Genomic DNA, 16,678 nt, shown 5'->3' with positions numbered 1-16,678 from the left:
CAGCCTTGGAGGAGATTATGTTGAGAAATAAAAAAAAAAAATTCTTAAAAACGTTGTTTTTCTTGGTCAGGCCGGAAACTTATCAATCCACCCTCGTACTTGCTTGTGCCAAATACATACTTACAAGAATCTACAACATTTGCCCCGTTGTCTGTAATCACAGCCGTGATAGTTTCTTGGTCTAAGCCCAGTAAGAATTATATATCAATTTTGTATAGTTTTCGCTTGTGACATAGGATTGGCCCCAATGATAACGGATTTTATTTCAATCACTATAGAGTGAATAAATACATTATTCATAATTAGAGAGCGAGTAAAAGTCACTGTGAAGTTAGCTGTTAAAGGCGGCTCGGTTCTCACGCACGGAGAAGCCTGGCTAGAGGATCATTTGAACTAGATAATACCGAATTAAAAGCATTTAAGATTTAGGGGAATTGATTAAATTCTTTGTAAATGAAAACGTTGCAATTAAAAATATTTTCATTAGGAAAAAATTTGGAAACAAGTGCAATTTTTCGAATGGAATTACAAGAAATTACAAGAAATTAAAAGAAAAAATGAGTTTTATTCATGGAGCAGCTCTTTTATTCACTGCTATGTTTCACCTAGGAAATGAACGCGTAAAATCACGATCTGCGCATGTGCCAGTCTAAGATCTTTCCCGGAGCCCCAAAATCAGCAATTTTGTGTTCGCTTTACAGGCGTGAAAAGCCATAATTTTTTATGCAGGTATTGGGCAGAAAGCATTTATTTATTCTGACATTCTATACTGGATCTTGCTGCGTGATTTGAAATGGAATCGATTTAATAATGATCCGTCAAGATTTTTCCCTTTTTTACTTCCATGCAAGCTGAAGATAAGACACTATAAAATATGAATAGGGGAATAATAATAAATTTTTAGTACGTTTAATTATTATAATACTTTGCAGTTGTACCTTCCGAGAGGAAATTGCTTTTGAAAACGGTCATCCTATGTCTAAATCTACATGCTTCGACCCTTTAAAGGAATCTGTGTACAGAAATGATGCTGGCGAGATTGACGACAGTGGAGGAATTTGCAATAAGATTTTATTTGTGGTCACGACGTTTTGGATAACTTACTATTGCTTCCTCGTTTTAATTCTAATCCCAGTCCTAAGTTTGTAGACGTAGGGGTGCAGGTTGTTGAATCGTTCACACAAACTAGTAATCTAAAAGTACAGATTAGTAGCTCTATCACGGAAACTGCAGGTGTTATAATTAATGACAAAAGTGGGGATCTACGGGTCTTGTGCGGTTTTTGGACCTTCATATAAACGGACAAAGAACACTGTACCACAACTGGTTTTGAGAAAATGATTGTGTTAAATAATCTAATCAGAGTTATGAAACCTCGATTTTAATTTTACGTCCCAAAATTGACTATTCGCGAGCGAATGATGATGTGCTTTGTGAAATAAAACATAATCTCTGCTACGCATTTTGAGCAGTATTGTTTTAACCTTCCTCTAAAAGGCAATGTCAAACGATTGTTTTATAAATGATTAACGTGCTAAGTTTAGCCTTAAAACATGCTACTATTTTCCCATCAACTGAAGAAATTCAAAGAAGTATACCAAACTGCTTCGAAAAATTTTAAGACACTCTTATTTTACTAGATTGTACAGAAATTGAAATGGAAAAACCGAAGAAATTATACTGCTAATGAGCAACATACTTCTTTTACAAAAGTAAGTTCACGATCCAGTACAGGGCAGCGTTGGCTCCAGAAGATTTAATTTCATTTCTAAGTAAAGTTTATTGTGACAAAGTTTCAGATAAGGATACATTAGAACAAAGTGGGTTGATAGAAATGTTTGACGAAGACGAGAAAAAAATTGTGGAAGCAAGAAACTATGCTTGACAAAAGTTTTTTAATCGATGATATGTGTAGCGAGTACGGTCTGAAAATAATTAGGCCCGCGTTTTATGAAATAAGGAACAATTTTTAATGACAGGAGCCTTAGATAATTGCCATACTGCTAGTGCGAAAATGCACGTAGAACCAGAAACTCAACAGCTTGAAATGTTTGCAATGCATGTATCTAAAATGGCAACTTTCTATTCCTAAAGTGTGATGAAATATTGACAATTGTATGCGCAATCGTGAATCTACTTGTGCAAATTTTAGATGGTTCGAAATTTGTTCACAGTGATTCAAATATAATGCCATCAGAAAGGTACAAGAACCTTAAAGTAGAATGCCTCGATTAATATATTTTTGTTTAATGATTAATTTGATTGAGACGAAAGATTATAAATATAAAGGACTCGAAGATAATAACATTGTTCATGCTGCATTAGTTTCTTTATTTTACAATTCTTCAGAATCATATTTTAAAATAGACTTTTCTTAAAGCAGTAAGCATTGTACCTAAAGACGTATGATCAATATTAACTATAATATTACCTTGATGCAATCATTACACGAAACATAAATAACAACCTCAGTTTTTCGACATTAAGAATTGTCATGCGCATTTATCCATGGCCCGAATACTTATGCTTCCATTTAAGAGTAAGCTGAAACTGGTGAAGGACTTTAAAGTTTCTAGAACATCTTCAATAGTTTTCTCTTTTCTAAGGTGTGGATATTTAATTTCTCTAGCGAAAACCCCAGCCAAGAATTTTTTTAAATAATTATTGACTCCAACTCTTTAACTTTAATCTTATACTAGTTTCATAGGAAAATTATAAATCAGTCGAATAAGCACAGTTTTGCAGCATTTTCGCAAATCGAAGTCGAGAATTTCTAACTAAAGCGCATTTTTCTACATTTTGGCATACAAGTGGAAAAAATGGCGAAATAATTCAATTGGAATTGTATTTTATTAGATTGAGGGCCTTCTCCCCCCGAAAACTCTGACTGAGGCTTTGCCACTTGACCCCTCTGGGGGTTGGCTCCGCCCCCAGCCCCCCTGACCCCCCTTGTTTGCCCCAACCCCCTTTTGTGCTTATAGAATTCAAATTGCTAAATTTATCCAGTTCATACTGATCCTGTAATTAGTCATTTTAAAGTTACGATTTCCGCTTTGTATGTTTGAAAACGCGAAAACTCGCTTTTGCTCCGCTGCCGGAAAAACTAGCATGTAGAACTCGAGCAAAGACGGTCGGTCGGCTTCGCCTTGGAGCTTAACTTTGAATGCGATGCGTAAACTCCCGTTTCCGCTCTCGATGCACAATATATTATAGTTTTTAAAGTATTCATTGTTAACCTACCCTAATATCCTTCGGAACTCGCGCAATCGAAAAATTAATGGAAGATATAGGACCTGAGGCTTATAGCTTAAAATCGTCTGCATAATCATGGCACTTGCAATGGTCAAAAGCACTGCCAAGGTTAGGTTTGTACATACTAAAAGGACAGAAGGCAAAATGTGGGACTCAACTCTTGAACCCCACCTTATCGGAACACTTAACCTGATTATACAAACTTCTTAAAAACGGTTTTTTTAAAAGTAGGATTAGAACCACTCATTTGCGGCGTATGATAAATTAAACTTACGAAGTTTATGTAAAAGAAGCTTGTATTTAAGAACAATTTATGTTCAAAATTCATTATTTTCATTTTTATTATACCATCAAGCCATTTCCCTTTCGGAGTAGGCGCGACTCACTGGATGAGGAAGGTAATTATGAGAGGAAGGTTGTATAGATTTTTTAGATTGTTCTAGAATTCTCGTGTTACTTATTTAAGTAACCCGTTCGTTTCACGATACTGCCCGACCCAGGTTGCTGATCAATCTCTCTTGCAATCATCCCAAGTGAAGTGTCTCACAAAACCCTCATGTAATGTTCTCCACTCGGGTCTATTAACACCCAAGGTCTTTTGGTTCAGGCATCATTTACCTTATAACACTTGTTTCGTTAGTTTTTCATTTTTCATTCTCTCATTATGTCGGAACCATTTTAAACGATTATGTTTTCATGTGTTAAAAAGTGATTCTTCTGCACCACATTCTTTAAGAATGATCTTTTTACTCACTTGGTCAATGAGGATCTTCCCACATATTATGCGCAGGAGTTTTATGTCAATCACGTTAATTTTATTCTCATCCTTATTAATGTATTCCTAAAATTCAAATTCTTTTATTTTTGTGTAAGATGCTTTGTTTCACAATAGTACTTCTGATAACTTTTTAAATTATTGACTCGTGAATAAGTTTTTGAGCAATTGAGAAATACGAAAGTCATTTCGTCACTACTGATGCTGCAAAACGAAGCCATAAAACTTTACATCATTCCCTTGTGTGCGGATCTCATTGCCGTTTTCAGAACGCCGGTTTCTTGGTCAATCCTCAATCAATTTTTTATTCATCAAATCGTAGTTCATACACCAGAAAAATAACTCTGGGGGAGGAAGCATAGTTTTTGTGGAGTTTGTGTGAATCGTGTGCGATTTGTTTGCAGTTTGTGTGAAAGTTGTGTAGAGTGTGTGCATTAATTTTGGATTTTTCGTGGAATTTGTATAATTAATGTGGATTTTGTGATTATAATTCTATTTAAAACATATTGGGTTATCACTAATAATTAAGCCATTTACAGCACGAGCCAGTTGTCCTGCAAGTAAGGGTTTGCTTTTACTCTTATTTAAAAGCAACCTAAACAAAATTTTAAAAGCACAGAAAAACTTAAAAATTATTTTAAAAAGTTATAGCTTCAACAACTGCTAATATCAGAATTGTATAAACTTGATATGGCAGTGCATAATGGTCAAACTTTACCGAATAACCTTAATAACGAAAGTATATAAACTCAATTTAAAGATCCAGGACGGAGTCCCATTCTAAGTACACGAGGATCCCAATCCTCTCGGAGAATCAAGATGACCCGACCTTCGACTGAGAAGTGTGATTGATTTTACGTTACTTAATTATTTAAAAAAAACGAAAGTCGCTCAATGTCGCGGTCGTGGTACGTCAATGGTCTCCACAGTTCTCCACAAGTCCGCGCTGATTGGCTACTTGCTCGGCGCTGCGGTGTTTTTGATGATGTGCCGAGTGTAGGGGTGGCTTGACTGAACGCTGTAATCAAGCAAAAATATCTGAGAGTAGATCCGAAGAATTTCCGGGAAAATGAGGTAGCTCTTGTCCTCTTTCACATGAAAGTTGTCAATATTAGAAAAATAGTAACGCAATCAATCAGGGACAACCTGACCTGATTCGCATTCCATCGCGGGAGTCTTGAGTAGGCTCGTTTCTCGGCCAGTGCTATAGCGTCGAAGGCCCTATGAGGGGATGTGATCCCTGGCTTTGAAGGTATCCAAGGTTTCCAGCCAGGTTCCTGGACTATTGGAGACAGCAAACAGAAATACGGGAACTATATTCAACACAATAATCTCAATTCTTATATAACAGCGGCAGCAAGCGAGTCTTAGTTCTCGGTACACATCATAGTTCTAAAATATCTCGATGTCCACCGTTTGATTGAAGGTCGAGGCAAGATCATATAAAAACAAAATAACGATAAGCACCTAATCCTAAATTCTTAATTCTACTTAAAGTACGCCCTTAGAGTACCTAGCAATGCAGAGAAGGGGAAACGTTTTCGAGTAATGGATAGGTGAACTAATAATTTTGGGGGTTTCAATTTTGCCTCGATACCGTACTCAATCATATAAAGTTTCGATTCATGTAAAGTGTCACATTGTACATATTATTAGCTTTTATGCATAGAAAACTCTAGCTATTTAAATCATCTTAATTTTTTTTGACCGCAAATAGATTATAAACAAATTTCCTTAATGATATTTAGTATAAACATATTGGTAAAATTGGGTCTTTTATTTCAGCTTGTACGCCAATCTGTACAATAAACAGGCATATATACAAAAATAGAAAGCCTTGTCCACCAGTCAAAATAAATATTTCAGGTTTACCAAGCATTGATGAATCAGAGTATAAATATTGTTGTGAAAATAAATCTATTCAACATCAAGGAAACACACAAGTACATATATGTGACCGAAAGTGGGACGATGATCGTGGGGGCTAAAGCGTAGGCTTTAGACCCACTCTGTCACCTTGCGGGTTCGATTCTCGCCTCGCACTCTGGTAGATCCTTGGCGGCCCATGCGGTGAATACTCGCCTAGAGAGGGAGTTGTTCATCTCCGGAGAGTCGTGGGCCGGTATCTCTGGAGAAAAAGGTTTTCTACGAGCACTTAAAGCTTTTGCTTTTGGTTGTTCGGAACCCACCTTAAACTGTAGGTCTACCTCTCACCACCAAGTAAGTGTGTGGGGTGTGTGTATTGGAATAGGGAAGAAGATGCAAGAAAAATATAAATCCTTAGTGGACCCATTAGAATCTTTCATTCCATATATGTGGCCGTCGACCAGAAAATGGACCTATTGCGTCAAAGCTGAGTTTTGCAGGACGGGTGATCTTAGGAAAGTTCGCAAGTCAGCATTGGAGTAGTGGGGATGCGTCTACGAAAAGTACTTCATCCACTTATCACTACACCTTTAGGCACCGTTTCCGTGAGCTCCACTTGCTTCGATTCGCTAATCATCATAAAATTTGATTTTTTCCGCATTAGGTCTCTTTTCTCGCAGACGGTCAGATAAAGTTTGCGCAAATATTTCTCTTTACAAACATGCGCACGTCGATATTTGACGTGATGTGTAACGGACTTTCAACTGATCTTTTTAAATAGTAGAGGTGACAGCAAGAGTCAACAAAAATCACATTAGCTGAGGAAATTGGGATCAAAAGATCAAATTTTGTCTCGAAATCAGATATTTTTAATCATTGGGATTGATAGAGCTCGATGCGACATACATTAACTATAGAATGCGGCACACTTTTCCGATTCTCTCAAAGTACGGAGAGTATGACGCGGATTCAAACGCGATGACCAAAAGAAGACGATAAAATTAGCAATGATTAGAGAGTCTTACTGTCGGTATCTTGAAATCGATACTGTCCACTCAACGTACATTGGTCGCTCCTTAAATTTGAAACGACGATAAGCTCGTTAAAATCACGTACTTCGCTGAAATTTTATTTTCATGCTCGCGGAATTTTTAACCATACACTCGCATCATAATGATTTGAGCGGTATTTGGTTCCACATTCATTAAAATAAGAGTGCAATGTGGAACGTTTCTATAATATTAAGCAAATACAGATAAATTACCTTCTGTTCCTGAATATGCAGAATCAGCCAAAGTCTCTGAAACAGGTTTAAGAAATCATCCTGGTTTTCGTTTAGCAAGGAATTATCTTTTTCTGAACAAGAGCTGTTTTTTCTTTTAAACTACGATTGCAATAATAACTTCTTTAATTTGAAGAAATTGGTTGCTTTTTCACTAGCATTGCACATACTATAATAAGTCTGAATTAAGGTTTCTTTCACGGCATCAACTTTTTTTGTGTTTTTACTCCTTTAAATTAATCTTTTTATTTTGTGTCGGCATTAGCATTGTAGCGATATTGCGCATATCCAAATGCCTTCCATTTTTGCTCATACAAATGTGAAAGAAAATGGGGATTCTGTGCTTGGCTTCGGCTGGGGAGTGCGTTTCGTACAATGTGCTCTCCTAGCAGGCACAAAGTTTGGCGACGTCTTGACGACGTCGTTACCACATCTTTACGACAATTTTATGACATCCTATGTCCATGTCGTTAAGGTGTCTTTACGATATCGTAAATAAGTCGCATGATCTGACGACGACTTTACGATATCGCAAAGACACCGAAACGACATAGACATAGGATGTCGTAAAGATGCCGTAAAGATGTCGTAATGATGTCGTAAAGACGTCGCCAAACTTTGTGCCTACTGGGTCAGGTCGTTGTAATGATATAAAAGTAGAGTCTGTATTACCACTGATCCTTCAATCGGTCATACTTCATGACTGCAACGTGATTAGTTTGCAAAAATCGATATGCTGTCGAGAATTTTTAAGTGGAAAACATGGTTTTCTAAGCTGATTATTTGTTGAACTTTTTGTATCGGGGTAGTTAATCATAGGAGGGAAAGGGAGGTAGAAGCCAAGAGAGAAGATGTTGCACACAATAAAGCATATCGTAAAATAAGGATAATGTGATTTATTAACACAAACAGGTTGAAGCAGGACCGCCAGTCCGTGATAATAGAGTGGTGGTCGCAGAATATCGTCAGCAAACGGCAAGTAAGACCCAACAAGGGTAGAAGAAGTTGTTGGTGCTTTCGAAGATCTTTCGACGGCAATTTCCACAGGTGCAGCTTGGGGAGTCTTCCCCTTCTCGGGCTTCGAGGAGGACATTCCAATTTTCGATGTGGTACAAGTGGCATTCAAATATCTCCCTTATCTCTGCCTCTTTTCCTCTCAATTCACAAAGAATCTCTCCTACAGCTTCTAAAATTAAACTAATTATATCAATAAAAATACAACTTAACCAAATAATACAAAGCAATGAGAATGCATACAAAAAAATGAGAATAACATGTGGCCAAGTTAGAGATTGGACACAAGTAAGAGTTTTGTTTTTCTAATCAGTAAAACAAAAATCGTCACGTTACAACGTTTAGTTTGATCTGTATAAACTGCTTTGTAATTTTGACCTTTGCACTAGATGCTATAAAGGATATTGTTATTTTGCAATTTATTTAATTTGTCTTTAGTGGGTAGGCCTAAAGACCAACGTGAGGTCTCTCGTGTTTTTAAATTAGGGATGGGCGATTCTGGATCGACTATTTAAAGATAGATCTTTTAAATGGATTTCTTACGAGTCAATTTTCTATTATATTTTGTAGAATCGAAGAAGCGATTCTTTCATTTTTATTTATCTCTCCATCCTATACTTTCGTGACGGAAGAGAACATTTTCTATCTTTATTGCTCTTTCCTATAATTTTTTCTTTTGTGTTTAAGACTGCATCTCAATTAAAGAGCAAGCGCAACCTGCGCTAAATGTGTTTATTATCGAAGTTTCGAAATGAAATAGACCTCTTTTTCTATATTTCATTATTAGAAAAGGAGGCCCGAAACTTTCCATGGTATCAAAGTTGCATGTGTAGAGAACAGTCTGCTGGTTGACTTTTTTTTTAATTGCGCGGGGCGGAACCATAGTTTGTTGGATCATGACAGGCTAGTGTATTTTAGTATACAGAAGAAACAATGAGGTAAATATAATTATGTTGATGTATTATGTATTTATTAGTTACTACAAAACATGTTAATATTATATTATGTTTTTATGTGGGAAAAGGAATAGACAGTGTCTAATTGTCGATCTTTAATCATTTTATGTAAAATTGAATACATTTAATGATTTCTAGGTCAATATATACTTCTGACATTTTTACATGGATCTTAAAAGATCCATTCTTTTAACATAGATTCTTCTGATTCGATTTTTTGCTGAATCGATCTTAAGAAATTCGATTCTGGATTGATTCATAAATCGATCTTTTTAAGAGAATCGCCCATCCCTATTTTGAATACCATAGTCGTGTCGTTAAAAATGGCACCGTCAACTATATTTTAAACTAAACTCTTTTTGTATATTTATGGATGGTTGAAGTCCAAATTTAGGCACCTACCAGAACAAATGGGTTTGCGATACCAATTGCACTTTATTACTTGAATGTCATTCCTGTTAAAAGTCACATCGAGGAAGTTTATCACGTTATTTTGTTCTTTTTCTAGTGTGAATTTAATTTTAAAATAATTATAATAAAATTTTTGCAAAAGGTGTTCTGCTGCATTTTCTGGTAGAGCTAGTAATATGTGGTCTACATAACGGACATTCAACGGAAGAAGACTGTTATCGCGGCAAAACATAAGGAAGATCTCGTTAATAAAATAATTCGTTGGGTTTGAGTGGAATTCTTTTTCACAACGACTAGTACCACTCGATACCCACCGAAAGTGAAGAAAATGCATATGCGTGTTTGGGAAGTGAACACTAGACCGTAGCGCCGTCTGCCGTTTCCGGGGATCCCGGTATACAGGTTTGTGAGAGATAGCCACTCCGTTTGTAGTTCCCTTTCCCTTGGCCATTTGGGAGGTTCCACAATTCAGCATGGTGACTTGCATGCAGACTCCTTGGGCCAGAAAGAGACAACCGATTTTCTTCATGAACATGTTTCTTTCTACCTCCCGGTGGTTTTCTTTTCCCTCTGGTTTGCTCCGTCGATGGGACAGAGGAAGACAGGCCGCTTACGCCATCCTTAGTTCTCTTTCTATCCTGCGGATGGCATGGCCGCGTGAATCCTGACTTGTGTGTGTGTGCTGATTGTTGAACATCACGGCCCACTGACAGTTGCTCTCGCTTGGAGTTATTGGAGCCCGAAGATAAATGTATATATAAAAAAAGGTAGCAAAAGAAAAACATAAATAAAACGATTTGCTAAAGTGCCGAGAGTGCCCCTATGGAGTGTGACTTTCGTTCCGGACTCCCAAGTGAAGTGAAGGAAGCAGATTGTTCCGGCAAGGTGAGGGAGGTTATGTTACCTCTCATCTAAAAGGGTCAGGTAAAATTTACCCTGTCAAAACTCCCCCCCCCCACCTTAACCGGGAAACTGGAATTGCTCACATTCTGGCGGAAACCGGCTTTTACCTCAGAAAAATAGGTATAGACCCACGATCTCCCCTTCACTATGTCGTTCCAACTATTAGCCATTCCTCCAAGTGCTCTTTCGCTCTCAATTGGATTCAATAATTCCGATATTCTACCGAGTAATATAACCGCAGGGGTTGTCTACTAGAGAGGTGTTATGGGCCGTGGAACCTGGGAACTAGCAGAGCGATTGGAATGAAACACAAAGAAAAAGTATATTGTTCAGTAAGACTTTTCAATTTCATTCTCTTCTGGGAACGAAAATAGCTAACCCTCTTCATCTGACGACGCAGAGCCGACCTAACAAGACTCGACGTTAATAGAGCGGCTCTGACCGCGTAAAACATTACTTAAAATCATTTTTTTTTAAATAGGAGAACAGTCTAGACGATCTAGCTAACCATCCACATAAAAAAAATTTTAAAGGAAAAAGAGTTCCCCGAAGTGACGCTCTAGTTGAGCTCTTCCCATCTGTCTTTTCTCGGCTGGCAACTTCAACCAAAAATAACCTTTATGCGGCAGGGTGTTGTGACAAAAAAAAAGTTGTATCATCGTGGTGGCGGTACAAGAGAAAAAAAAGTTTTAAAACAATCAGAAGGAAACAGCTTTCCATGAGAAGATACGAAAGAAAAAAAAGGAACTTTACTTCATGCCGCTGCATGGCCAGAAAAGGGGGGCGCTCACCCTTCCCCACCTACAACCTTCGATTACCTCTCTGCGCCAGGTGGATCCTGTGTATCTCCTCCTCGATCTTCCGCGGATCCGTTAACAAATCCTGTCCAGTGACCTACTCGGCCCCTCCGAGCATCGCCAGGTCAGTACGCCAGAGGCCACTACAGTTCGGGCACGTCACCTAAGTAAAACCCCTCTGGGCACACCCGTAGCAAAGCACGATGCCCGATACGACCTCGTGGAATTGCTGTCGCTTCTACTCCGGCTCATGGCAGACGAAGCACTGCCACGGGATGGGGCCAGAGTAGGGCTTGGGCGCACCCTCTCTGAGCCACTCCTGGCGCGCATCGAATTGGCGACAGGCTACGAAGGGTTAAGCCACCACCTGGAGGCGATTAAAGTGAGCAGCCAGAGTAAGAGGGGAAGACAATACAGCGGGTCCACCCGACGCTTGAGCGCTTTGTATTGTCTCATCTCTTTGTGTTGACCGGCTTGAGGAGGGAGATCTCGTACTCCCTGTACTTTTGGTCCCAGTAACCCGGGGGTTTGGGGACATACCCAGGCTTGGCGTGATCGGGAATCTCCAGCTTGCAGCCATCCCGATGCAAGGGAAGGTTTCAGGTTCTTAACGTGTTTTTTACCGATAAACATATCCATTGTATCTATAAGAGTCCTGAATTGTTCAGGAAATTAATTCTTTTAAAAAACAAAAAGTATGATTCATAAAATTAATGTTAAACAAAATTTCATTAAAAAGAGTCATATTCAAAAGGCTATAATTTTGGTTCTATGATAGCCAAAGCATTGTTTTTTAGATCTACTGAAAATCAAGTTTTCTTCAATTAATTATTTGGCAGTTTTTAGCAGATATGCATAGCAAATAAGTTATTTCCCCAATGCTCTGTATATATATTTTTTATTGAAATTATTCGCTTAAAATCGACTTCTTATCACCGTAAACCCCAAACTTTTAGACAAAAAAGTCGATTTTTTTTATTTTGCAGAAAATTTAAAGCACTTTAAACATTGTGAGAGTGTTTGGGACATAGAATGAACTGGAATGAGGTGATTTTTTAAAAACGGATTTTTCCCACGTTTTCACCATTTTTCAAAAATATTGAAGGGTTTCAGTTCTCATAAGATGTTCAGCACCCGCAGCCTTTTTGCGGATGCAAGCCCTTTTGGGTTGAAGTCAGTCGAGGCACACCGTGCTGTATCAGGCTAATAAAATATAGCAAAGTTAAAAATATAAAAAATAGGTTTGATATTATTCTATACACAAGTAGGTACTTGTTTTTCTATTTTTAACATTTTTTGTAAATTCTACACTGTATTATACTTAAAAGTTGCTTTTGTAATATATTTATTATAGATTCTTCAATTTTTTATCATATGTAAAAAAGAAGGATTTTGTATACATTGAACAAGGATATACTCATAATAGTGGGTAAATACTGAATATCCTATTGCTCAATAAACGGTTTAGTAGATGCAGTATTTTGCCATTCCTTATAGGCACGTGTAACTATAAAAAGCCGAATATGCAGATTGAAAGCATTACATTAAAATTTATTTTTCTTCACTAGTATAAAGTGACCCGATGTACAATGATTAGAAAAAAATTAAGCTATTCTACATCTAAAATCAAATACAATAGTTGTAGACCAAATATTGATATATTGGTCATTTCCTATACTTTATTGTCCATTTTGCATGTTCAGAACATTGCTAGTTTCATGTAAATTACAAACTTCTAATTAACCTAAATACTAACAAAATCGATCAAATATTATTTAAACATAATGTTTATTCATGATCGGGAAATAATTCGTCATAGGTAAATGATTTGCAAATTTTGTTTGCCAATATAAGCATTTCTTCCGTAATTTTTTTCTCTAAGTTTGGAGTAGAACTTTCAATTATCTCTTGGCGGCTGTTTGCTAGGGCAGCGTTAATAGCTGTGGCAAGAGGACTGTCTGGTCCTTCTTTTGGTCTGAAGTTTGAAGTGTAGTCCCTAATAAACAGTTTTAAACTCATCGACGAGAAGAACATGTACTGCTTTTTGCCATGCTCAACTATCTTGTAATTCATTACTCCACTTGATATTATTTCACCTAAAACAAAATTTAGTAAGATTATAGGTTTTACTAAGACTTTTCTTAAAGGTATATCCTATCACTGACTGCCTGGAAACATTAATAGATTCTAAATTATAAATCAAGTCGACAAATCCTTAGAAAAATTCTGTAGGCTCCCCCTGAAAAAGTTGGTCTTACATTGTTTACATAAGTTTTTTAAAGATAAATACAGTTTTTATAACAAAAAGAGTGTCACGGAAGTGAATCGCACCTAAATCAAAAGAACTTGGATACTAATGGGCCTGAATGAAGAGCTTTACATGATGACTTTTTGAAATTCTTCGCCTGGGGCGATTTCTACAGAGATTGTTTAGCGACCACGGTCGTTGATTTTCTATAATTCTAGATCAATTATAAATTCTAGACTTTTTTGGCATTCTAGGTCAATCTAAAAATCTATAACTCCCCCCCCCCCTCCTCCAGATATGAAACCTTTGCCTCCAGAGATGTCATCTGTCCCTTAAAGTCATATTTGGCTAGAGACCGCACTCTAAGGAACAGTGTTGTAAGAAGTATCTTGCGTAAATGTCTCGTTATTGCTTACCTTGTAGCAAGGTCGTATAACAAAAAAATTTCGGGGGTGGAGGGTGTAGACAACAGGAGAGTATTTCAGATGGCATATGCAGCGGCCCACAGGAGAGCATATGTATATTATGTACATGTTTCAAGAATTTCTGGTGGAGTCAAACCCCTATGACCCCCCCCCCTGACTACGGCCTTGCATTCTAGGATGTTCTACAATCATGGTCTGCAAGATCATCGCAAGAGATTTTAAGTATCGTATAAAATTAACTTATAACATCTTCCTCTCATCAGTAACTTGCCTCAGTCCGTGGCTATGGAACTAAAATGGAAAAAGGATGTCATTCAAGGACGAAATTTGCTGCAAAGTATCCTAATAAAAAGGAAATCACCCTGAGAAATCTTATCGCTAAGGTGAAGGACATTAGGTTTAATCTATACACTACAGAAGACCGACCAATGAAGATTAAACAACAGGTTGATTTAGCGTGGCAAAACGACGGCAATAAACCTCAGTTAGAGGAAACCGCATCACACGATCAAGTAGTGACAATTGATGTTCTTCTTCAACCTGTCGATGATCCAACACCGGAACATCTTTCAGAGGTGGATGACCTCATACAAACAGAGGCAGAAGCAGAGGTTCAGAAACTAAAAGGGTAATTGAAATGGATATATTATATGAACGGAGATGTTATGCGCGTCAAAAAGGCTCAGTATCTGTCAACAGATTGCGTTCAGCTGTTGAAATAGCTGCTATCAAAATGGAAGTGGAACAACAAATTCCTATTGATAAACTTCCCTTAAAAGATATGGAGAACGAAGGCTTGAGGAATAAGAAATAAGGAATAAGCGCTAGGGCTAATAAATATCAGGATGTTTGACTAGAGTTCAGATATGTAAAATCAATACAAAGGTATTCTTTGCCCAAGATGAACATCACAAATGATCTGCGTGCATTAATAAAACACCTCAACAACAATGTTTTACCTACGCATTTGAACGTAACACCAACTGCGTTATAGGTGCAAACTCTGGTATACTGTACAGCTGTGGAAACCGTTAGAACGTGGAGCCGCACAAATAGACCTTGAAATGCAGTCTTTTTTCCAGCAAGGGATCGACATCCACCAGGGAAGATCAGGTTGGATATGGATGTCAGCAAAGTAAGGTGCAAATTGAATGGATCAACTTAATATAAAAAAAAAAACGAAATAGAATCAGAAAGCTAATAAACCATGTTACTAAACTCATTCACTGTCAGCACATCAAGACATTAACACCATCAATATTGGATGTGATTGTAGACTCCCAATGGTAGACATTTGATGCTCTTATTGAAACACTGCGTCCATACAAGAAAAGAAGTACACGAAGGCAACAAAAACGAACCTTTCAGACAGATGAAAGAAGTTCCTATCGTGAACTGAGTGTAAAGAAAAATAACCCACAAGACACCGAAGTCCCTCAATTGGAAGACATGACTAACTACTGGTCGAATGTTTGGGAAAAAATTAACAGATGCAATTTGGACACTGCGTGGTTCAAACTGGAGAAAGCAAGGGGAAGGAACAGCCCTGGAATGCAGCTGACAAGCATCACAACGTTAGATGATTCAGCGGTCTTAAAAAGAGCAAGTAAGTGGACAGCTACAAGTCCGGACATGGGGATCAACTTCTGGTACAAGTACCTAACGAGTGTGCATCATGCGTTGGCAAGGAGCTTTTAGAAAATCATTGAACACCTAGATCTGATGCCAGGCTGTATGCTCTATGGAACTATGTATATATTACCCAAAAAACCAGGCGCTCAAAATCCATCTTAATTTCGACCCATACCCTGTCTTTCAATAATTTTTAATTTTTTACAGCTATTATTGCAGATAAGGTATCTTCTCATTGCGACAAGAATAACACACTTACAGTAGAACAAAAAGGATGCTGTAAAAACTCGCGAGGCTGTTTTCATGACTCAAGCTCGTAAGCGTCAAAGGAACTTGCACATGGCATATATTGATTAGAAGAAAACGTTTCCTTCCGTGCTTCATGACAATTTTCTTGAAGTCTTAAAACTTTACAAAACTGCCCACGCATATGCTGGTTCAGCCCAGAAGCTGCAACAAGTCATCTATGTCACAAAACAGGTTTTCATTGATATTCATATGGAGTTTGGACTAATTAAATGCAGAACAGTGCATTTAGCCTGAGTGGGATTAGGGGCCACAGAGTTAGAGAACGAGTTTGAAAATCACATCGAGACTACGCCTGCGAGCGAGTCATAGCACTATCTGAATATTTTTAAATCTGAGAGTATTCAGCATATGATAGTTAAGACAAGCCTAACGACTGCCTTTACTACAAGATTCAGATTTATTATAACGAGTTCTCCCGAACTGGCAAATAAAATCACGATAATCAAACACCTATGCCAGCCCTGTCCTCCCGTACTTCTTGCTTATCAAATGGTTTCAACACCGACCTTAAAAAGTCAAATAGAATGGTCCACGTAGACATGACGAAGCACTGAATGACCTGAGTGAGTCTATTTTAACAGCAAACAAGATGTTACGCTTTACAGCACTATATATATATTATTTTTTTATATTTTTGATTCCTCTAGAATCAAACTGAAGGGCCTATGACAAAGCCACCGAACGCGTCCTCGGGTTGCGGATAGAAGGTCCCTGTACCAAGGGTTTCTGCTGAATATGGTTACAGAAATAAATAGGCAGTCGCGGACAATTGTCCAGGGGTGGTCCCGAAGGAATTAACCCCCAAGCG

The 16,678-nt window shown here is 37.8% G+C and overlaps 1 protein-coding gene across 1 annotated transcript in view; it reads right to left on the bottom strand.

Annotated features, from left to right (window-relative positions):
* Positions 1–12,877: 12,877 nt before the first annotated feature.
* LOC117167295 overlaps positions 12,878–16,678 on the bottom strand; it is a 34,349-nt gene continuing 30,548 nt past the window's right edge. The window contains exon 3 of the mRNA XM_033352126.1: positions 12,878–13,352. Within this exon, the coding sequence (XP_033208017.1) occupies positions 13,045–13,352 (308 nt within the window). The 3' untranslated portion in view covers positions 12,878–13,044. The remainder of the gene's footprint in view (positions 13,353–16,678) is intronic.

Source organism: Belonocnema kinseyi, chromosome 1 (assembly GCF_010883055.1).
Source record: "Belonocnema kinseyi isolate 2016_QV_RU_SX_M_011 chromosome 1, B_treatae_v1, whole genome shotgun sequence".
Lineage (NCBI taxonomy): Eukaryota > Metazoa > Arthropoda > Insecta > Hymenoptera > Cynipidae > Belonocnema > Belonocnema kinseyi.
The sequence above is the reverse complement of the archived record's forward strand: the minus strand, read 5'-3'. Positions and strand labels throughout refer to the sequence as shown.